Source organism: Anopheles coluzzii, chromosome 3 (assembly GCF_943734685.1).
Source record: "Anopheles coluzzii chromosome 3, AcolN3, whole genome shotgun sequence".
Classification (NCBI taxonomy): domain Eukaryota; kingdom Metazoa; phylum Arthropoda; class Insecta; order Diptera; family Culicidae; genus Anopheles; species Anopheles coluzzii.
In genome coordinates, this window is record NC_064671.1 from 23,028,152 (window position 1) to 23,052,929 (window position 24,778).

At 44.0% G+C, this 24,778-nt stretch overlaps 2 protein-coding genes across 3 annotated transcripts in view; both read left to right on the forward strand.

The window, feature by feature from the left end:
* The window catches only part of LOC120958110 (protein artichoke), a 102,519-nt gene extending 90,814 nt beyond the window's left edge, over nt 1-11,705 (forward strand). For both annotated transcript variants that reach the window (XM_040380679.2, XM_049610196.1), the window contains 3 exons: nt 2,796-2,906; nt 3,629-6,920; nt 9,339-11,705. In XM_040380679.2, coding sequence (XP_040236613.2) covers nt 2,796-2,906; nt 3,629-6,920; nt 9,339-9,533 — 3,598 coding nt within the window. In that variant the 3' untranslated portion in view covers nt 9,534-11,705. The remainder of the gene's footprint in view (nt 1-2,795; nt 2,907-3,628; nt 6,921-9,338) is intronic.
* Nucleotides 1-24,778, forward strand: part of LOC120957677 (protein limb expression 1 homolog) — a 265,788-nt gene that overhangs the window by 5,255 nt on the left and 235,755 nt on the right. The gene's annotated exons all lie outside the window — the stretch shown is intronic.

The following is a 24,778-nucleotide window of genomic DNA, read 5'->3' on the forward strand; positions in this document are numbered from 1 at the left end:
CCGCCCGACCGGTACGGCAATCGGCAACCGATTCGGCAGCTTAACGAACGTCACTTTGATTGTCGGGTGTCACTTTGCACACGGTGCCAGATTGTCACTGCCTTCCCGTTCGCCCGATCGAGAAGTGAAATCGGGGGAAATCCAAACGAATCGATGGAAGAATTAAAACTGATTTACTGAAGCGAGACCGGTCGAGACCGATTGTGGTAAGTTGATAAATTAGACAAAACCTTCGCACCCCGGATCGCTTGGATCCGCATCCGGGATGGTGGGGATGCCAGTGTGCCCCAATGGTGTCAGCCATCTCACAGCCAACTCACGAGAGAGCGACGAAAGGAATCGAGAATGGCAACCGATGGTTGTCAATGAGCTTTTTCTGTCACCGGTGTAGTGATAAATTTGCAAAAGCAAGTGACATGTTTGCATTGATTAAAAATTTATCGCATTTAACGAACGAACAACAGCGAGATGGAGCTAACTTGGAGCGAAACATTAGTAACTGGCAAACTGGTTCTTAAATATTAGTAATGATAAATGCCCAAAATATCGCTTTTTGTGTTATAAATTTTATTGTTTTATCAATAATAGCTAATTTTACAAACTACTTGATTTTGTGGACAATCTGTGGTAACTAAATGAGTAAAAAAAATCATATTCAAACAACGACATACAGCGTGCAAAGTATTGCAAGACTGCACAACTGTATCTTTTCAATGTTTCCGGCCCAAACGCCTAACGATTGAAAATTGCATGTGTGTGTGTGTGTTTGCTTAGTAAATGGAAAATTTATAGCCCCGTTCCGTTCGAAACCGGCTCCCCTTAATTTTGGAACATTCCAAACACACAAACATACCCCCTGTTACATGCTACAGTCACACGACGGACAGAAGATGCAGCCGTACACCGGAGAGCGATATGTAAAATATTAATAATTCACCTCGCCGGCACAGAGGTCTGCACTTCAGGTCTGCACTTAACCGATCCGGTGTTCGATGTTCGCCCATCAATGTGCAGGAAAACAACGAAATTCCACATTGTAAGAGGATGCAGACGAGCCGAGTGGTTATGAAAATCGTTGGGAACAGAGCAGTGAAAAAAGGGGTTCAGAGTTTTGGGCAGGAGCAGGATGATGGTATGGCTTTGTGTTATTAGTACATCAGAGCAGTGTCTGTGCCGGTGTTTGATCCACATTTTCCACACAAAGTTTGTCCACACAGGCTCGGATGTTTTTCGTCCCGTAGAGAATCATTGTTCTTGCACTTCTACCATGGCAACAGAGAACAGAGAGAAGAAAAAAAACTACCCATCCGTGTTTGGTTTGATTCGAAAGCCACTCATGCGGATGAGATACCTTGTTGTTGCGGTGTGTGTGTGGGTGCAAGCAAGGCTTTCGGCTACGGATGTCGAAAATATCGTGCAGTTTTGTGCTTTATGCACAATTTTACAGCGAATTTGTGGTATCGTTCAACACATCATTCATGGAATTTAATGTTGGATGGTTTGTGTCTATCTCAACAAAGGAAGGGATTCAAATCGAAAATCACAATTCATGCCAGAGAATGAAGTATCTAGTGGTAATTATGACTTCTCGTCGAAAAAGCTACATATGTACAGATCCTTATTAAACCTTGCTTGGGCAGACGATTTTTGGAAATTGTGTTATTGGTTTGTGTAACATTCCACTTCCAACTCCGATGCACAAACATCCCACAAAGCTACCTCACACATGATGTGGATTGAGTGGTCCGCTCCTACCATCCTGTGTAAAACCAGCAATCAAGTGGCATTGCTCTAATTTTGCCAACTCCCAATTCACTCGATTCCCGGCAATTTACTGATACCGTCTACAGTGCGCTAAATCGAACCCGAAACTCCTCTTCTCCTAAATCTCCACCAGATAGGGCTGATTTTTCTAAACTTATCCCTCTGTCTCATCACGCTCCTACAGTCGAGCCTTCGACCAATCGACTTCCGAACATTGTGTGCTGCAGGAACACGGTTCGAGGCCCTATGTCTATTTCCGTCCCATCCCTACCGGGCACTACCGAGCATCGAAACAGCGACCATCGGCTAATACCATCAAATGCTAGGCTATTGAATTAGCTTCATCTTCTTATCGGCCGGTCCGCATCAACATGTTTTTGCTGCCGAAGCCCACGGGCCAAGACAAAATTCCAGCCCCACCCCCTCCCAGTAACTGGTCAAGGTGTATGTAGCGGCAGAGGTCAACGGAGGATAACTGCTAACGGCTAAACGGTCCCAGCCCAGTCCACTCAGAGACGTGTCCGGGGTAAGAGAGAGAAGGAAAAAAACAGCTATCGCCAGCAGTGAAAAGCCGAGAATGCATACAGTCAAACAAATGGATTGGGAAATTTGATTTCGTCCGGTAGGAAAAACAATTTCCAATTTAGTTTCGTTTCGTTCGCCCTGACCCGCTCGCACTCTCCCGGGCGGTTGTCTTGCGGGCGAAATACCCCTACCGTCCGCTCGGAAGCTGAGGGCAAACGGGGTTTTTACCCGGAACATCGAAAAACGGAGGAAACGAAATAGAAGAAACAACAGCTGGTTGACAGCCGGTGGACGGTTGCATCTGTTTCGATCGATTCCGTAGGGCCCGCGGGCAGGCAGACAGGCAGGATGCAAATACTTTAGGCGAATGAGTCTACTTCTAACGTGCACCGCATGTTAGTTTATGTGCACACACCGTATTGCTGATGTCTACCTTCATCCTGCTTTCGGACAACCAATTTAAATCCTTTTTTTTTGCTTCCGTATCTATCTCTCTTTTCCCACAGCTTTATGCAGCATTCGCTGGTGTCACTGGATCTGTCCGACAACCAGTTACAGGGACTACCGCTGGATTCACTAAAAAATGTCCACACTTTAAGCCGATTAGTAGCTCAGCGGTAAGTATGGGCGTGCCTGGTTGGAATACGTTTTGGGAGCGAAAATAGCGCTGCGGTTTATCTCAGCTTCAATTCTTTTGGTTTGCGTTGGATTTGTGCGAAGGCTTTTTGTTCCCAGATCCAGATTTTTGTTTTTTGTTCACTGCAGTACTTTTTCCCCTCAAACCTGGTCCAACGCAAATTGCGTTGAAAACCAACACCAATCTTACACCATTTCAGAAATAAAGGCGCACAAAGCGCTTTTGGGCCTTTATTATTTCCGTGTCAACGAATTTGTTTGCACGCCAAAGAGAAGCTACTTGAATGTAATTTTTTTTGTCGCTTCGCTTGACTGTGGGTAGCTCTTAGGAATCAATCAAATTGAAATTAAGGCACCTCTTAAGAACCATTTCGATGGTTGCATTTATTTTCACAAAGAAACTGTTTGCCCACAATTTCAATAGATTGATTGAATGTCAAGAATGTTTACTAGAACAACATCCTCTGCAGTGAAGTTTGATTGATTGTTGAGGGTTTTTTTTTTTATTTTGTTGAGAAGATGATCTTTCACGTATTTGCAAACAATTCACGTTAAAATCAACTCTGCCGAAACATGCTGATGAAGGCTGGAATATTTGAATGCTAAACTAATTTTACATCCAACGTTACTTGGAACTGACAATGAACCATGCACAAGCACCGTCTAATGATTTATTTTTTCCCGAACCATTATCCCCAAACAGAAACAACATCCACCATCTCGATGGCAACTGGGGCGGGCTGGCGGACTCGCTGCGCAGCCTGCACATTTCGGGCAACTCCATCTCTGAGGTATCGTTCTACACACACGACGAGAAGCGTCAGAACCATACGGCACCGAACTCGCAGGCATCGATAATCAACGCGAAACAGTTCTCGCAATACCCGCCCGGTACGCCAGGGATGGGGCAGCAGCAGCAGCAGCAGCAGCAGCAACCCGGTGCCACGGCGGTCAACGGGCTGCAGCAACAGGGCATCAAACCGTTCGCCAAGCTGAAAAAGCTCGTCTGGCTCGATATCAGCTCGAACCGTATCGCGCACATCAGCCCGAACACGTTCCCCAAGTCGCTGGTAACGATCGATCTTTCCAAGAACATTCTTTCCCAATTCCCGACCGCCTTCCTCGAGCATCTGCACGATCTGCGCGTGCTGTCGCTGAAGGATAATCTGATAGCGAAGCTCGACGGTAGCCCCGAACCGGCCGGCCCCGCCCGGATACGGCTCGAGAAGCTCGACCTTAGCCTGAACCTGGTGGAGGAACTTCCACCCCTGCTGTTCAACGGCAGCGTGCGTATAAAGGCAATTAATTTTGATAAAAATTTCATCCGCCACCTCGAGGCCGACACATTCCAGGGGCTGAACATCGTGCACATGGTGCTGGCATTTAACTTTATCGAGTCGATTGACGATGGTGCGTTCGGTTCGCTGGAGAACAGTTTGGAGTATTTGGATCTGGAGCGCAATCGGTTGACGGTGGTGCCGGCCGCTATTGGGCGATTGAATCGGTTGCGCTATCTTTACTTAACGTCGAACGAGCTGACGCACATTCCCGATCAGCCCGAGCCACTGCTGCCCACTACGCTGAAGGTGCTGTCGTTGAGCGGGAATAACTTTACCGCCATCCCGGTGGACGCTCTCTCGAACTGTACCGAGCTGTCGTACCTTAACATGGGCTACAACAAGATCGCAGACATCGAGGAGAATGCATTTGCTGGATGGGGCTCGAACTTGCAGACGCTACTGCTGCGCAACAACAAGATCACGAGCCTCAACTATGGCGCGTTCAATGGGCTGGATACGATCAAAGAGATCAGTCTCAGCTTTAATGACATCCACTACGTCCATCCGAATGTGTTTGATAATGTTTCCTCGACACTTAAGATTCTGGAGCTTTCGTTCGGTATCTACCGAGAGGAGTATCCGGGCGAAGCGTTGGCCGTGCTGACCGAGCTGATGTGGCTCGGGTTGGACAATAACAATCTGAAGACGCTGCCGGACGGGGCACTCTCAACGTTGGGACAGCTAACGTACGTCAATTTGGCGTTCAATCGAATCGTTGCCACACCGCGATGGCTCTTCCGGTCGGACATTCATCGAAACTTGGTGGAGATTGATCTTTCGTTCAACCAGCTCGAAGACTTGCCGAGCGCAACCTTCGACAGTTTGGAGCTAATACAGATTATCAATCTATCGTCGAACAAACTGCGCACGATGCAGAAGAACGCACTGCACGATCTGCCGTACCTGACGTACGTGGATCTGTCCTACAATGCGCTGCAAAATATAAGCGAAGGAGCGTTTAGCTATCTACCCAGCCTGCTGAGCGTGGACCTGATGCACAACGAGCTGGCCACACTGTCGCTGAAAGTGTTTCGCCAAGTGTCGAACGCAACCACACCGATGCGGCTGAACATTAGCAGTAACGCGATCGAGTTTCTGGATGGAGACGTTAACTCACTGCTTTATGTGTACTCGCTGGATGCCAGCCACAACCAGCTGCAGGACACGACCGTGTTTCGTGCGTTGGCTTTTTCGCTGCGCATACTCTACCTGAACTGGAACAACTTCACCACGCTCGGCAACCATGCGTTCGGGGACCTGCAGATACTGGAAATACTGAACCTGGCGCACAACAACATCAGCTCACTGCGGCGGCGCAGCTTTGCCGGGTTGATGAACCTGCAGGAGTTCGATCTGAGTCACAATCGCATCGAAAGCTTACAGATTGAACAGTTTTCACCGCTGAAAAAGTTGCGCCTGCTGCGCCTCAACAACAATCGATTGCGCACGATCCCGCGCGATACGTTCCTGAATACGCGCATCGAGTTTTTGGACCTCTCGAACAATCAGTTTGTGGCGTGGCAGGCAACGGCATTCGCGGACATTGGGTTCACGCTGCGCTCGATACAGTTTGATAATAATTTGCTGGAGTTCCTAGATCCGTATATGTTCACCAGCACACAGTTCTTGTTGGAGCTAAATCTGGCTGGAAATTTGATAAAACTCATCCCTGATAATGCGTTTGCAAATCTGAACAATTTGACGGTGCTGGATCTGAGCTACAATCAGCTTATGCCGGTGAACTTCCGCGAGCTGTTCGTGAATGTGCCGCGTCTGCGGGTGTTGAGCCTCCGGTCGACGGGGATCTATCGACTGCCGACTCTGGCGCTGCCCCAGCTTGCTTCGCTGGACGTTAGCAACAACAACCTGCAGGAGATTGACTCTCAGGAGGAGCTGTTTTTCCTCCGCGAGCTGCATATACAGGAGAACAAAGTCAACAACATCTCGAACCTGCTGCGCAATCTTCCCCCTGCTCTGCGCGTGCTAGACATCTCACGTAATCCGATCCGCAAGATATCGTTTCACGATTTTGCACTTTCTCGCCGGCTGGAGGAGCTGTTCATCGAGGACATTAAAATCGTAAACCCGGACATCTTCATCAAGCTGCACAATCTGAAAAAATTGCGCATCAGCGCACAGCACAACTTCAGCGAGTTGGTGTCGAAGTTGCGCGGTTTGCAGGAGCTGTACGTCACCATCTACGACGAGCATCTGGGCGATGGACTGTTTACGTCGCGCATGCACGCCAACACGAAGCTCAACGTGGTGGAAATTACGGGCCGAAGGTTGGTGTCCATCTCGAGCAATGCCTTCCAGGGGTTGGCACGGAATCACGATCTGAAGCTGCGGATACGCAACACGATGGTGAACGATTTGCCGCCGGGCGTGTTCTACGCGCTCAAGTACATCCCTCGGCTGAGCATCGATCTGTCGGACAATCTGCTGGCGGCGCTCGCACCGGACAGCTTCTACCCGAACGCCAGCTCGTGGGATGCGGTGGGGACGCGCAGCGTCATCGGCGGGCTGGACGTGTCGAACAATCCGCTGCAGTGCGAGTGCGGGTTGGTGTGGCTGGGGCACTGGTTGCGGCGCTGGTTGCGCGAGACGGCGCAAGTCAACTTGATTCCTAAGGACGAAATGAAGCAGATGATTCGTGTAAGTAATAGAGCATTTTGATACAAATTTTGAAATAGATTTCTTACTCGTATTTTGACTGTCGTAGTTGAAGCTGGTGAGGTTCTACGTAAATTGTACCTCCAGTTATCAACAAGTCTTCATTTCTTCGAAGAACTGCAATCTATAAATAATCTGTTTGATCAATCGAAATCCAAATCAGAAAGATTTCATTCATGTTCTACAACAGAGGTAAACTTTTGATTATCAGCTCTACGCTTCGCTCCAAAGAAATAAAACTAGAACCCAAAACTCCGTGTTCCTGGAACTGTGCCAAAGCCAAGCCACTATTCACCCACTCCGCAAGAGGACCCTTTGCAACTGTAGCGAGTTGATTAATTACAGCGTTGGCTGGTTCTTCAATCATCTGCAGCGCTGGGGCGAGCACTGCCCCGCGATAAGGCAAATCGATATGACGTGCTGTTTCTTTCCGCCCCTCTGCTCTGGTGTCTGGTTGCAATGTGATAAAGAAAAAAAAAAACACAGCTCTAACGACTCACACAGTCTCTTCTCCGCCGCGCCAAGCCAATCGTTGTATTTTGTCGTAATTACGCCGTTCAGCACAAAACACAACACCAGACCAAACTGTGTGCACGGGAACGGGGAAATGGGGGGAAGAAAAAGAGCTTGCAAAATGTAAAGCTAATCTGGCGCCACACTTTGTGTTTTTGTTCGGATAGAACCACCAGTACAACCGGTGCCGCTTCCCTCCCCTGTCTGCGCACCATACACTCTTTTATTCTGGAAGTTGATTAATACGAAACGACATCCATAATTTATGCTTCCCGCTTCCGTGTAATGATGCTTTTGCGCTGGTGCCATTTTATTTTGATGATGCGTTTTTGCGCTTTATTTTTCGAGCTTTCAAAGAATCGTTTTTGTACGATCGTTTTTGCGGGAAAGTTCGTCCTCTCGCCGCAGCAGCTAGTTAGCATTGTGGTTATATTGCTTTCCCCCATTTTTTGTAGTTGTTACCGCTAGTGGTGGTGATGGTGCCTGTGGTTGCAAGTGTTTTATTAATGAAGACGCTAATAAACAGCGCAGGATGTTGGCTGAAGGCGCTCAACACAGTACCGTGACGTGACGAAAGCTGTGGGTGAATAATTGTAGCAAAGCGCTCCGTTTCCGAAATGACACGGAACGATTGGAGCAACAATGTTGGCAAATGTTTATGCTGCTGATGCAATTGTTTAACTTATTTGATGCGATTTCATTGCTTTTGTTGACGTTTGACGATGTTTTATTAGGTGTGTGCGCCCATTGCTTGTAAGTGACTTTGCATTGAAACTGAACTTCGGTTCAACATCTTCCGTTGAGCTGTCCCACTCAACCCCTGAAAAGGCAAATCTTGATAGCAGCTGAAAAGGAAATTGTTGTTCATCTTTGTTGCTTCCGTACCCCTAAATGGATGTTGGCGTGTATGTACTACGAGTCAAGTTTTTGGAACACCCATCCCAGCAGTAGATACACTCCGGGAGCAATGTGTTTCGTACACAAAACTTGCCGGAAGCTTTTCGACATCCAAACCAACGTGCTAACAGCTGCTGTACTATTTGTGTGTATGTGATACAGAAGGCAACCGTTGACATACGTTATGATGCTAAAATTAGGCACCTCTTAGGTCAGCTGCATAGTCCCGCTTGTTTCGTCCGCACTCGTTTAAATGTATACCACTTGGATCGTGCTCGACGATCACTCTCACCCTGTCTTTAGCCGGGTCGCTCTTGGATTGGAGCGTTGCTCTTTTTCCGAGCAGCACCAAAGAGTGGCCAAGATTGCTGCCGCCACTAGCTCGAATGCTTTTAGCAAAAGTTTTCCATTCCCATTCACCCGGTGCAATCGTCCCGCACTGTTTCCATCGTCCAGCTGCTTTTCCGCCAACGCATTAGGCAAAGCATGTGAACGTCGTTGGAAAGTTTTTCCAGCTCTCACCCAATACGGCGACAACATTTGCACGGCTTGTTTACCTTTTGCTTCGGAGTCGAAGTTCTGTCCAAGAACTTCTGGCTGGCGACCTGACTCCCTGCTAATTCCCTACTGTTGTCAAAGCGAAGCTAAGGTTGATGTCTTATCGACGGCAATGGCACAGGTAGGATAGGAACAGAAAGGGAAAAGGTTCACAAGAGTTCGACAGAAGAGTTTTGGGAAGTTAAACTTTCATTGACTCTTCTCCCAAAAACATCATTTTGTTTGCGTTCCTACGGTTCACAAGTCATTAAATTTAAAACTTATTTTACTACGAGATTGAAAAGGGTTAAATGAGAGTTTGTTTCATTTCGTTTTGAGGTGAATCGAACTGATTATTTTCTTGAAAGCTTATACCGTTAATATGTAAACCAGTTGTTTCAGATGTTGTGACGTACTAACGTTCCCTTTTTTTTCTTCCTGTTTCGTTTCCAGCGAGCTAAAAGGAGTACCTGCACGGATCCGCTCACCGGGAAGCGCTTGCCGTTCCTGGAGATCTTCCCCGAGGATCTGCTGTGCCACGCCAGTGCCCTGAGTAGTTTAGCGTTGAAGTTGCGCTTTCGGTTTATGTTGCTGTGTCTCAACATGCTGCTAGTGGTGCTGCACAAATCACGAACTTTGGTACTGTAATTTCGGTTCGGCTGACAGTATCCAAAAACGCTTCATCCCCCATCCCCGGACATCCAATCCCTTTGTAACAGCACGGAATACACTCCCTCCTCCCCATTCCCTCAACTCATCACTATCTTCCCGCGGCAACATGTGTACGCGTAGTGCCAACGCGCCAACGAGTAGGTAAGCATCGGTTAAGAACTGTCCATAATGGCCCCCTGCAAAGCCAATCTAAGGCTCACTAATGTTTGACATCGGATGGGCGAATGTGCTGAAGCAGCGCCATCGCCATCCAGCAGCAACAACAACAGCAACGTTCACTCATTTTAAGCATTTTTTATCGTCCCACTGGTGGTACATGATTGTACATAGTAGTAGAATTGTAAATTATAGACAACAAAGTAATAAAAAAACGCCCGTTTTGTACGAAGTACACATTTCCAACACGTCACGCATATAGGCAGCCAAAAATCAACAAATCATAAAACAAAACCCCAACTGATGCGTGCGTGACGGAGAGTGACAGACAGCAATATAGAACATGAAGGAAAAAAAATATTAAGAAAAACAAATTGTCCTAAGAACTAAGCACAGATAAATAGCAGCAGTAGGGTACGAAAAAACAAACAAGGAAACCTCCCCACAATGTGTAAAATGTTGTAAATGAGCAAAACGAACCTAGGTAAGAGATCGCAGTATCTCACACGTTTTGATGAATTCCGATAGTAAGATATTAACAAAAGAAATAAGTGCAAGAAGCAGACGAAGAAACCCATCCAATCAAAACCACATTCCATCACGATTGTAGGAGCTTTAGTGTAGGATATTAAGTTTTCGGGCACCAGTTTTGCACTCGAGTGAGAAAGGAAGGTAATGGTACCTTCAAATTGAACCAATCGGAGGCTTAAAGTAGCAAGTTTATGAATGCGAAGTACACGATGTATTGGAATTTCTTTATTTTTAATTATATTACGAACATAATTAATGGATTTAATTTGTTTTTCATCCAATGTTTGTGCATTGATTGAAGCTACGGCCCGCTTAAACCTCTTCCAATGCACACCTGTGCGAAACTGTTACAATGCGCAGTTATCGGTAGATAAACACTTTACCTATATGCTCACCGCAGCGAATAATGCCATTGTAAGGAAAGTGCTTTCACTTCACAAACAGGCCGTAACAGTACCTACAAATGGTTGAATGGTTGAGCCATACCAACGGGTGAGTGAGTGGGCGGGCGAATAAAAAAAGCGCCAACAACCCGTCAAATGAATTTGATAAGCCGACACGTTTCGCCCCGTCAATCAGCTAACAATGATGGCCCGATGACCTCGCCATCCTGACCAGAAGAATTGCACCCGTAGTGCACTCACGCTGGCACCACCCCACCCCCCAATACCCCCTGCGGCGCGATAATGTGTGTCGGATCACAGCGAAATGACATAATTATGCAATTTTCAGTCCAATTACGAAAACACACAAACGGGACATAAACCTCGCTCCCCTCAAAGTTTTCCCATTTCTTTCCTTGTCGTACGGGTCCGCAGGACGCTCGGAATGGGACCGGGAGTTTTGCACAGTTCGTGCACACGTGGATAAAGAGAGAGATAGTAAGAGAGAGACAGACAGACAGAGAGAGATAGCAGCATTGGGGGAAGGATTCCATTGATTGATATTCATAATGATCACACAATTATTATCACACACTGTATGTACGATTATAATAATGCCGGCCGCACAGCCGCATGGCCGTGGCTTTTATCCGGGGGTATGGGCTGAGATGTTAATTAATTTGCCATTGCTTCCGAGCCGCTCACGTTCACTTTACTGCCATTTTGTGCCCGTAGCAGCGCGCTCTATATGGGACTGTTTTGCTGTACATTACTGTTTTTTTGTTGTTGTTGTTTCGGTTAGTTCACTAAGCAATGATAATTAACTTTGATTTAACTGCTAATTGAATACTAAAATAGATTATTGCATTTTTATGGTTTCTGAAAGCCACATAGATTCAATTATTGCTACAATGATTCTGAATTTAGAATAATTTTGTTATTTTTTACCGATACGTTATTCGTTACCACCAAATTAAACTCTCTTAACAACCTGGATTGAAAGATTTTGTTGATAACTTCATACTCAAAAAAAAAATGGAGAAAAAAGAAACAATTCTGAAAAAAAAGTATTTGAAAGTAGAGAATATTCTCTATTTTTAGGGATCAATGAATTAACCTAAAGTCACAATAGAGCTTTAAATCATTGATTCACTCGTTACAGATCTTGCAATACAATGCATTTCAAGCATCGCTAACTGAGGCTCAAAGTCTCTATACAATTAAATATAAAGGAAAATCAAACATCCTTTCAACAGTGCTCTTTTGGTACCTCAACTCACTCACTCTCTGGACCGATGATTTGGAACATTACTAACTAGTTCTCTGCCCTTACTAGGGACTCGTTTTTGTTTGTTGGATTCTTCTCCGTGAACAAGTTCTGATAAATGCCGGAATGTTTGAGCCATAAAAACAGAATCAAAAGCGAAGAGAATCACATTTACTCTTCGTGCTGAGTTGAAACTATACATTCACTTGTACGATTCAACTCACACGCTCTCTATCTAGTGTGCACATCTCTGTTTGAAAGAGTTGAATTTGCTGGAGCTCATATTTTTCAGGTACAAAATATGACTGGCTAGGAGAATTTAATATTTCTGCTTGGTTATGAATAATGAAATATGAAGAAACTAAATATTTTTATTTTAAGTTTTACATAAAATGTTACATATAGGTTTTGATTGAAATCATAATCAAAACTTCCAATCTCAGAATAAATCCTATTTTTAGTACACACAATGACCAAAGACACGGATATAAAAGTTTTCTAGACATTTCCTTAATTAGTATTCATAGCATTCGCCAAAACGTGTCCGCCATGTCCACCTAAATTGAATGATGGGCTTTCAAGGCTGATTGGACCATTATTTCACCTATTACACTGTCACCACATCACATCACTTTCGCCTAACAATGATTGATGATGCAGCTCGCCCATTCTTCAGATTGTTGTCACCAATCTGATACTTATTTAATTTATCAAGCAAACTTGCAGCCCTTTTTTTCAGCGACGTTTTCCACCCCCTCAACACACACACGAACGCGCCACTGCCTTATTCACACATCGTTGTGCGGTGTTGCGGTATGATCCCCCAATTGACAGCGGCGTTTAGCGGCACATAATTTCATAACTTTACCTATCAAACGTTCCTATTTACTTCCGTCGTGCGCGCTACGTGTACATGTGTGAGTGTGTTTGCATGCAGTGAGTATAATTAAATTTCGAAAATGGATTTTCCATCCATTATGAAAGGCCCCGGAACGGCGTCGTGTTTACCGTTGCGTAGGGCACCGAAATTATGGCGCAGCACACACAAGACGAAAAAAAGCTTCTCCACCCAGTCCGTTCAGGTACGGCACTCGAGATGCTGCGACGCGGGAAGGGGGTGAAAGTGTCCGTGCACTCGTGGTGGAGTGGGAATTGTTTTATAATGAATGAATAATGTGTTCGCTTCCCTTCCCTTCGAACCCAGCGGTTTGCGGTTGCAAATGGCAAAGAAAAACACTTTTCCATCCATCAATCAAGCGGTGGCGCGTGTGTGTTTCCGTGCGGCGTCCCGTTTATGGCGGGCGTCCTTTAAGAATTCGATCATGCGTAAGACACACACACACACACCATCGATATGAGCCTTTTGACGGTGTCAGGTTGAACCGAGCTTGGCTTTTACGCGGCAACGAACGAAGGAAAAATGAAGGAAAAACCCAAAACATGCAAAGCCTAAAATCGTGCAAACCATCATCATTTTTCAACGTTTCAACCCGACCGGGCCACGTACCGCGTTGGTGGATGATTGTACTTTCATTTTCTTCCGATTTTGCACGGTAAAGTTGACAGTCACGGGGGGGGGGAGGGTTCTTTTTTTCCTTTTGCCCTTCGCTTCACCGATCCGTTGCTGTCAACCGTGTGGCATGGCGTCACATTTCTGATTAATACAAATCACCGACAAATTTCTCAATTGATAAACTTCACGTTTGCGTCAGACGACAGTCTGTATGTGTGTGTGTGTGTGTGTGTGTGTGTGTGTGTGTGTCTACCCCAAATGCTATCGCACATTTGCCGCGAATGCGAAATGGCACACCAGCCACGCCACGGAGTTTGGTACGGGGTAAATGTGCCCCACGCCACGTACGGTTTGCATGTGTGAAGGCTGTGTGATGTGACAATGACAGGTGATGGGTTTCCGGTGGCGGTTGACGGCTAAATGTGGTGTGGTATGAAAATGGGCGCAAAAGAAAAAGTGGTAAATCTCCAATATGAACCACTTCCTTTCGGTGGGGGAACATCGAAGGGGAACCTGCTCCGAACCAAACGCGCGGTCTAGACTAGAGGTTTGGATGGTTGGTTTTACCTTCTTTTTTTGTTCTCCAAACGGAGGCCAGCACCTGTCAGGAGGGCTGGCGTCGATCAATGAATCATTTTACCCGTCGCGAGCGACCGCACCTTGACAGACATGTCGCGCGCCGATCGATCGATCGCAAAAACCGACATCTACATGTGGTTTAGACGTGTGTGTGTGTGAGTATATATGTTCCAGATACTCCGCTGAAAACTCTCGCTGGAAAAGCCCGTCGCAATGGAGTCCTGTGGCGCGTAAGGAGCGAAGTGAATTTTAATCTTTGGATGTTTTTGGAGCCTCCATTCCCCCATACCGCACGCTTGGCGCTTATCATCCATCATGTGTGGTTCCTTCGATAGGGGACGGTTCCTTCCGCAGCCAGCCTAATCGAATCACCCAGAACGAGCGCACGTGGGATTGTTGGGTACGTGTCAGTGAAAGGAGAACTAAATTATGCCTCCCTTTGCCATATCCATTGTTGTGCAGAATGCGGGGAAACGGAAGAAAGTACGAAAAAACGGTTCTCCTGCCAATCATTCAGTCACGAAACCAGGCCGCACACAATGGACGCTTTTGCTGGACCCCGGGAAAGGGGTCACGCGAGAAAGAGGCAATCTATTGCGGTTGTTCGGTGAAGGGCGGTACGCGTGTATTTGAATGTTGTTGTTAAGGCAAAAGGACGACAACGACGACAACGACGACGGTGTGCGGTTGCGTGCCGTGCGTGCCAGTATACGCTTTGTTCCAAGCCATGTCTTTTCCGTCTTTTGTGAATGGATGTGATTTCCCACGATAAGGTGCTTCGATGAAGTGGATATTGAGCGAAAGCGGGAGGGTTTTGTGAGAGTGCGAGTGAGTGCGTTTAAAAAGTTTGAACGTTCGCCCTGATCGGTTTTCATGTCATACCATTATCGCAAATGTTGGTAAACATTATTCTATTTAATCATTATGTCGTAGAACAACAAGTTAGGATACTGCTGCAGACGCTTTTGAGGGAAATGCCGGGTTAGGATCGAGGCCGATATAGGCTCGGGATTAATGCATGTTCCAACATAACGTCATGACTGTAATACGTCCGGTCTTAGCTCCAGTTTCGGAATTAGTTTGTACCCCTGAACAAGACGGTACAAGAGGAAATCCTACCAGGTGCAGTTTAAATTCCGGTATAATTGGGATATGTTTGGAAGAGTTCCTAATATGGTTCCTAAGACTGAGCTAAACTACCTTACAACATATAATAGAATCAAACCATTAGTCTGAAGCTAATACAGGGTTTCGAGGATTATATAGACATGTTCAGCGAGTTGTAGAATCGTTTAGGCATATAATAGACTCTTTCAGCGAGATATAGAATTGTTCGGAAGTAGGCGTTGACATGTTCAGCGATTCTGTAGAGCTGTCATTTGTTTTTTTACACACTGTGCAGCCAGCTGTTTAATACATGCATTAGTTAAAACAAACATATTTTTATGAAAACCGTTTGTTTACCTGATGAGAATGATCCAAGTTGCAGTCCAAGGGGTACAAAAGTGACAGCTCTACAGTATAACCGAACATGTCAACGCCTACTTCCGAACTATTTTATCGGCCGTATTGGGGAGCTCGTTCGTCAAAGAACGTTCGTCGCTCATGAGTGGACAGGATTGTACTACTAGATTGGGCAGAACAAAACCTAGACGGTTTTCGAATTTTTGATCATAGAGGGCTATGAAATGCGTGAAAATGCCGTATATCTCGCTGAAAGAGTCTATTATATGCCTGAACGAATCTACAACTCGCTGAACATGTCTATATAATCCTCGAAAACCCTATAAGTCTACAAATTATTGCGCATTTAGTTAACAATATATATATGTTTGATTTTGTATAGTTTAAGTAAAGTTCAGTTTTATATCCTTTAATGCAATTAGTTAAATTTAATATAAACGTATTAACTCAAAAACAGCACAAACAAACTTCAGTATGCTTTCATAATGATGATTGATAGTTAATTATAGCAACAAGCGTGGTCTTATTTCTCTTTGTGGTACATACTATCACGAGCGTACAGAACATGTCCACACTTATTGTACAGTGTTCAAGACAAAGACACTTAAAGTAGAGAAATGTTCCACCCCAAACCAAGGCATATTCAAAAATGTATTCTGAAGACTTCATCACTGCATGTAAATTAGTTGAACTTGAACGATTCAAGGAACTTTACTCCAAATCAGGACCACAAACCGCTGCTCTCGACGTAAGCTTGCAACCACTTGCCAGAGTGAAAAGAGCACTAATTTGCTGAATAAATGCATCACAAAACATCAATGGGGAAACAGTTTACACACTGTTTCCCTTCGCTGCCCTACAGCGTGCTTTGTACTATCGCCCGGTACAGAACTTCCCGAGGCAGTGCAACAAACAACGCTCAACAAATTATCGACCGGAAATGGAAATTTCCAACAGTGGTTTAACAACTCGGTTGATTTCCTTACCGTCAAGCTGACACCCGTACGAAAAGGGAACGAGTCGCCCGACGGCCCGAGTGATGGAAGTAATGGAGCAGCACTACACTAACCTACGAACCTGCTGCGTGTGATTCGCGTCGTACACCCGTAAACTATCTGCAATGCTGGCGTACTTGGGAGCCCTTAAACTTGGTGCCTGCAAAACAAAAAAAGGAATCTGAATATATACACACCCCATATTAAATATTAAAGCCCTGTAGACAGCGAAACTCAAACTCATTACGGCAGAGTAATCCTGGCGCGTTTGGTTGGGATAGGAACGGGCGGGAAACGTTAAGGGCAACGTGGGGGCTTGGGCGCTTGACTTCAATACCATTGTCAAAACAGCACAAAACCTAACCCTGACGCCCTAGGTGGTGGTAGTGGTGGTGGTGGTGTTTTGACCTTACAGGACTCATTTCAATGCCAGCCCGTGCCAGACGGTATCATGGGTGTGCCACGCTTCAATGAACCATCAGCAAGGAAGCATGATCCCGTCACTTCCCTTCCTAATCCACACTGCTCTTTCTCTCTCTATCTCTCTCTGTCACACACACACATAACAACACACACACTTTTCCATACTTCTTGACGCCCTTTTATAACACGCAGGTTAAATGTGTAGCCCATGTTGGGTGGGGACCAGACCGGGCTGGGTTTGTTGGTGGAAAATGACGTCCCCACAGCAAATGTCGACTGTTGTGAAGTGAACGCTATTCGCAGTGGGATTATCCTGCCCCATGAAGTGCATCGCATTACACGTCAAGCGTTGCGAGCGAGTTCTACGTACTGCACCAACTGTTTCATGCTAACTCATGATGGATCTAGTATGGCAAGACATTTTCAGACCAGAAAATATAGAGTTTATCATTGTCAACTTAACACTAAAGGTTAAATATTCGAACCATTTTTGGAAAAGAAGCAGATTGTAGCTTCTTTTTAAGGGTCTGTTTTTAGTATATTTATACTTATTTTTCCTTTACAATCTATCATTTAAAGGCTTCTCGCTTGGTATGTTCATTGCCTGTATCTTTTTCTAATAAGTTACCAGTTCTAAGCTTAACATAAGCATACAGGTGTGACATTGTAGTATGCCATCCGCCTGAATGGGAAAGTGAGACATTACATCAAACATTTCCCTAACCTGAATTAAATTCCTATTTGCTTTTCCCAAAAAGTATGTTTTTTTTTTACAAATATATCGTGTCTCTGAGCAAAACATTAGTTAAGAAAAGGATGAAACGTAAAGGGTAACACATTACTAAAGAGAGCAGAAACCAGTTCATCAGTCACGTTAAGGACGTACACGTACGGGACACTCACGCATCCACTACACGAATGAATTGTGATATATTTTTATACGAAAATCAGCGTAATTGAATGAACAAGAAAGCATAACGGTAGCCAATTTGTAAGGAACGTTCAATGTGTACGGCAACGAAGAGCAAACTACAGAAAAGTGTGAAAGTATTGTTAGTATGACTTATTTGCATTTATTTGAAACGTATCTTAAGTTGGGTAAATCGTATAAGTTTAAAGAAGTTTAATTTAAAGGTGAAAATCGAATGTAAAACTAATCAGAATGTTGGAATTCTTAGAATCTGTATTTACTATCTCCAAAAACATACAATTTTTTTAACGGTATAATGAGTTTAAAACACATTTACAAAGTAAAACATTATAGTTGATATGGAATGGATTATTTGCTGTTGCAACATGAGAACCAAGAGAAAGTATTATCAGTTGTAGTATACATGTTCACAATCATTTGATATTTAATTGCTGTTATGTAGTGTAACCCCTACCAATCAGAACTGATGTGAATAATTTAACCATAATCTATCGTTGCTTAAATGTGTTTTGTATTTGGATGTGAACGTTGTAAAGTGATTGGGCAAAAATTTAACGAAACTAGATAATGAACGAACGTGAGATTTTAGATAATGAAAGCAAACTGAGGCGAAAGCTGCTAAATTGTTTTAAGCATAAGAGTCACTGCAGAGTTTACGATCGTACCATAGCAAAAACCAACTAACGCACTTAGTGACAGTAGTATAGATTGTTTTTTTGATTTTATAGAAACACAAAAACCGATCGATCCGATAGGATGGAGATAAAACACAACAAAAGATAAAAACAAACAAGTCGTAGTGGAGCCATTATTGTTTGACGCTCCAAGCACACCACACTCAGCATGATGGAATTGCACCATCATCGATAATGCTTGTCTGCAAAAGAAAAGAAAAGGAAAAAAAAACAGCAAAACACTAGAAAAATGCCACCAAATGTAAAGTAAGACACCTCTCACACCTTCCCGAGCGGATGACCTTTTATTATCCCTTAGCATACTAACACACAGCACACGTACGTAGGACACTTTGCGGGCAATGAGTTTGGGAGTTTTGGGGCAACAAACTAGACATTAACTTTAAAGACGCATCTGTAGCAGTGAACGAGCGGCTCATGTGCAGGGATACAGGAGACGCGCAGGGCAACTTCAACTTCATCCGCAAAACAATACACGGATCGAATCGATAGCATGCACGTAATAGAGTTTTTAAACAGTTGCTCCGTGCGCCACTGACTACAACAGAGAGCGAATGAAAAATCCATTTCCCAAAACTAAAAGCAAGCAAATCAGCATCGTCAAATTGTTGATGATGAAAGCAACATTTAAAAGACGCGACTAGACAGACAGATAGCGAAAAAAAGGGGAGAGAGCTCTACAGCAAAGAAGAAAGAATCAACGAAATGTACTAGCGCGATACTAAATGTGCGTGAAGGTCCTAACGCTTGATTTTTTTTTTCGAGCACACACTACCATGAGGGCCATCTGCTGCAGTCTCGTCACGTCAAGTAGCTCAGAGTGTAACGTACTCTCGGAGGGGGAAATTTTAAAAATTTCCCATGTAAAAACAAAGCAAATCTGATGCAGATAATAAATCCTTGATAAAATAAAACGTGTCTTATATAAGCATCAATAACAACCTTGCGAAAGAAAAGATATCATTAGAATAAATAGTACCATGATCAGCAAATGACTTCCTATTCAAAATCATTACTAGCCCAACTCTTCCTTCTTATTTCTGCTTATGATATATTGCCGACACAGCAACAACTTCCAGACACAGTAAGTAATCCTTAAACTAAAGCATACTACAATCTCACCATGTTTGACAAGGATATGTCATGTACGTTATAAATTACCCTAGTCTTTCATTCATCTTTTCAGCAAGTAAACAGAAGCTCCCTTCCATCGATTAAGCATTCAAAATGGACATGATAACGCTGCTCTGTTTTACATCGCCTCGGACTAAACGTTCGGATGAGTTTGCGGCCCTTTTGGCCCTTTTTCCACAAGCAACGACACGATCCCCGTTTGGGGTAGCCTCGCCCGTAAGACAGACACCCGGTCAGATCAGGCCTAAGGAGCAAGTTCGTCGTCGAGAAACTCCACTTACCGTAAATCATTTCTAATGAACCTGTCATAGATCATTACACCACTACCGCGTGCCACCGTTTTCCCACCCGAGTGTCATTCGCATTTGGTAAATTGCAACCGGTGCAGCTTCGTTTTGCTCGGTGTCCCCGTAGCCACAGCTGAAGCCAGTTGCCATCTACCGGCAACCACAAATATTTCAATTACCCAGCTAGTAATGCAACTTGCGGGGCGAAGGGAAGAAGGTGGTCCACACGCCACTCGAAAAAGGAAATTCTTGCCCGGAAACTTCATCTTCATCTACCGGGGGGACCGGTGCGAGCAAGGAATGCCGTAAATTAAAAATGTTACAACCACACTCACCGGAGCCAACCGTCCCGGGAAGCTCATGAGCATGAATCAGGCTGCAGTTTAATTGCACAGTTCCTACTCAGCGTCCGAGCGGCGTGCAAAGTGCACTCTGCCAGGGCGGCTCTGGTAGTACTGACAGACGCTGCACATGCACACGACATGTATGCAGCGTCATTGTCACGTCAGGGATCAGGAAACTGCCAGGGTTGTTTGAGGGAGTAGCAACCCCAATAACGAAACTAACAGAGATGACATAGAATGGGAATAAAAAAACCAAAACGATCTCACACAGACGTTCAAAAACATATCTATTTCACGTTTTTGTAGGACAGTGGTGCATTCGTAACCAATGGAGATGGGACGGCAGTAGCACCGGTAGCAGCAGCAGCACCACCACCATTACCAGTTTGGTTTTTCCAAAGAGTTTGTCAAGATCGGGTCAATGATCGGGCACTGCGGTGTTTGCCAAACTGTGCATGTGTGCGGTTTTGCATAAATGCGGTGCTGGGAAGGGAAAACCGCACGAAACGGCAAATTGATAAAGTCGTATCCATCCAGCCGGCAAACCCACGAGTGTCACGAACTTTCCGAACAATTCGAATTTACAGCCCGAATGTGAGTGCACTTTTGATACGATACCCCTCTATGGGTGCTCTTCGGTGCGTTCAGTCCTGATAGGGCTTGAGGGGAGGGGGGGTTGTTGCATTGCAATGGAGAAAGAACAGATCAATATCAAAAGTGGTGTTCCCGAGAGCTAACAGCTATCATTACAGCAATTAAATATTTGTGTTTCTCGTTGCTCGACGGGTCAAGTGTACTTGACTACGGAACGAATGGATAAAGCCAGTGTAAAATTTCCCTCTTTTTACATTGTTAAAGTGACAGAAGTTCGTTTCACAGCACCGTTAGCATTAACAAAGAAAAGTGATTTTAGTGTATAAAAGAAAGGTGATTAATCACAAATTTGTAGAAAATACGAAAAACATGCAAACTGTTAACAAAGAACTTTTGAACTTAAAGATTAACTTGATGAATTAGATGTTTGAATTCAGACAACTAATAAATGCAACACTACAACTAGAAACCATAAATGAATCAATAATAAAACATTGTTTGATATTTGCAAAACAGACAGTTTTGTGTTCAGGAAAAGTGTTTTAATGTTTGAATTATAGCGTTTACATTGAATATTTCATCGTTTTCCCTATTGGAAACTACCTCCGTTAACAAGAAATTCTTGTTAAAAACCTTGGTATAAAATTAACGCAAAATAGTGTTCATTAAGCTTACGAGTCTAACAATTCAAACATGTTATTTTTTAGTTTTCTTCGTACCTTGCTATGTAAAGTTTTATAAAAAAAAACGTTCGTGATCCGCCATTATTGTAATGCGAGAATGTCTATCAATTGTTTTTTTATGGTTATTAATTTGTAAGTAAATGATATTACATTTTACTCTTGGAATAAACGTTATAATGTGTACTTCTATGAATTAAATAGTAATTAAAGTTGTAGAGACTTCAGGAAACTAGAGTAGTAAAGTTGAGAATTTTGTTGTGAAAATTTGAATGAATATAATCCTTTATTTATTTTCATACAACCCGTTGATTCCAATTTCAAAGTGAAAACTCTCAACCTCGAAATCAGTTGACCACCCTCAACCACTTACTAATGCTTCCCATTGGTTTTGCATGCCTTCGTGCTAACATTAATTTAAATATGCTTCCAGTGCCAGCTATTGGCACAGCAGCACAGGCATACTGTCCGGAACTATTTCTGCCACTGTACATATTGCAAAACAGTACCGGGTGTGCGGTTAAACTGTACCAACTATATCGTTCGTGTTAGTGGTAGTTTGAACTTTTCGGTGACATTAAGCCCGTATAACCCGCTGCCGGTCGGCAAGCGCTCCAAAACGACTTTATTTGCAAACGTGTATCCTCCTGCTGGCGATGGTGATGGTGGTTCGTTACCCGTGAGTCTCCCATGGGTGCAATGGTAACGAGCAGTCGAAATTTGTGCTGCTTTGTTCCACTCATAAGCCGTTTGAAGAAGTCCTAGCGATGACAGTAGTGCTGCGGTTTTGCCAAGCTTACCTCCCATAATGCAGTGCTAGCATGCAATGCCCTCGGGGAGACGGGGAATGTGTGCCGTATGGATGCCTGTATTGCATAAGCATTTGCAGTATTAATTCTAAGAGTAACGGGTGTATGTGTTGGTTTTTTTGTATGCCTTTTCTAACGAGTATTGGGGTTTAGGCAGATGAAAGGGGAAATAAAAATTAACAACAAAATAGTTTTATACCATTGAGGATTAAGAAACTAGCAACTGTATGTTGAATAAATTGCATGGGACGTCATGCATGTTTCCGTTTATTTGTTTTTGTTTTTTTTTTGCTTTTGTTATATGCAACAACTTTTGCCTAGCCATAACATTTACCATTGAACAATTGCTATGTAACTTTACGGGGAAAATATGGAATTCTTAAATGTACATCATGCGCTTTGAATATTAGTTTTATAAAAGGTAAACATATAAGGTAATTTAATGCAGTTATAAGAATGATAACGAAATTTCCAGATGGATCTTAAATCAAACAGAAACATAAAGAGAAACTTATTGCATCCATAATGGTCCTGGAACTGATCACAGACTCATGTTAATCTTGACATTTTTTAAAAGAATTTTACTCATATCAGTATTGGAGCTGATCCCAAACCCATACAGGTGTAATGATTGATCCTGAATCCAAAATAATCTTGGATCTGATCCCAACGCCATAACAGTCCTGGAACTGATCCCAAACTTAACACCAGTCCTGCAACAGGTCTTACAGGGTTTCCCACGATTTATTGGTTGGTTCCCAACAGTTTTTGGTGGGTTCCCATATTTTTTTGGTGCGTTCCCACGATTTTTTTGCCGTTTTCTAGAATGTTTTGGTCCAATTGTATTGATATCCAATCGGAAAATACCAATAAATGATGGGAACGAACCAAAAATCTACGGGATACGATCAAAAAAACGTGGGAACGCACCAAAAAAATGAGAACTGACCAATAAATCGCGGGAAACCCTGTAACCCCTTCTGGTACTGATTCTGAACCCATAAAAGTCCACGAGTTATCCAAGAACCTATACTAATCCTGGAACTGGTACCAAACCTATACTACTTTTGTAACCCATATAGTACCTATACTGGTCCAGGAACTTATAAAGCACGCATTCATCCCCATAATGTTCCGGTTACTTAGCCTCCTGGCATTGATTACGAACTGAACATCCATAGTGTTCCTGGAATTCTAAATCAATATCTGTCCTCAAACCAGTCAGCAATGGATTCCACTACCATATAAGTCAATAAACCATTCCCAGTAGCAGTTGATTGATAAATTTCAGCGTAGTCATATGGAGCCACTCAAGCATTTACTTATCCAACTCAGTCTCAACCAATGAGTGATAAGTGGTGCCAGCAAGGTTTAACCAGAATTCATCTTCCACTTGATCGCTCTCTAACCGGTGCATCCCAGCACAAACATTCGCCAAAACTAACCCATACATCATTCGGCATCCTGAAACTGCTGGCCCATATGAAGTTTGGAGCTTAATTTATTTTCTTCACTGCTGGCTTGCAAATTTGTACAAAGTTTACATTTTCTGTCTAAACAAATCAGCGAGAGAGGCAGGAGGTTGCTGCTACCGGGGTCAGACACAGACAGTTCCAGCAAAAGTTCAATTCCAACCAGTTAGCCAACGACCGGGGTTCCCTGTCGGATTACATGCTTCCATCAAGCGATGACATTGATCCGCTTCTGCCTTTCTATCGGCATGCTTAGCTGGAAATTCGCTTCCGAAAGCGATTCATCCGGCCAAGCGGCTTAAGCGCCGGTCCGCTTCTAAGCCTATATCACTCGAAGCAAAACCCTTTCCGCGTGAGCATCCCAAACCCACCCACCTCGTGTCTGTGTGTGTGTGTGTGAAATGAGTGAAAGATTGAGCAAATGGAGCAAACAACACATATGCAACCTTGTTGATATGTTATCAAGTTACGGGAAGCATTTTTCTTTTCCCACTCCTCACATCCAAAAACCTTTCAAACCTCCCAAAACAGATCCCCGCTTCGTGCAACGATATCATGTGAAACGTGGAGAAGAAAGAAAAATTATTATCCTTAAATTTAAACTGACATCCCTGGCCTGCGAATGGAAAGATGGATTTTGCAGGAAGCGAACAGATGAAGGCAACGGAGAGCAAGGATCTTACGAAATCTTACATATTGACAGTTCCATTCCCCGATACAAATCAGCCCAGTTACGGAAAGGGATACCTAAGCTGAGGGAAGAATTTATTATATACACTCACTTCCATGCTCCGTCGGGTTTCGGCTTCCCTCAAACGACACACAATTCGCACACATCGCAGCTATACACCCGACACGGAGCAACCAATCAATTGGGCATACTAGAACGGTTTGGAAGGTGTATAGGTTTCCCCAACGTGGCTAGGCTTTTCGTCAGTTGGTTCGGTAAATTTATCTATTCGTT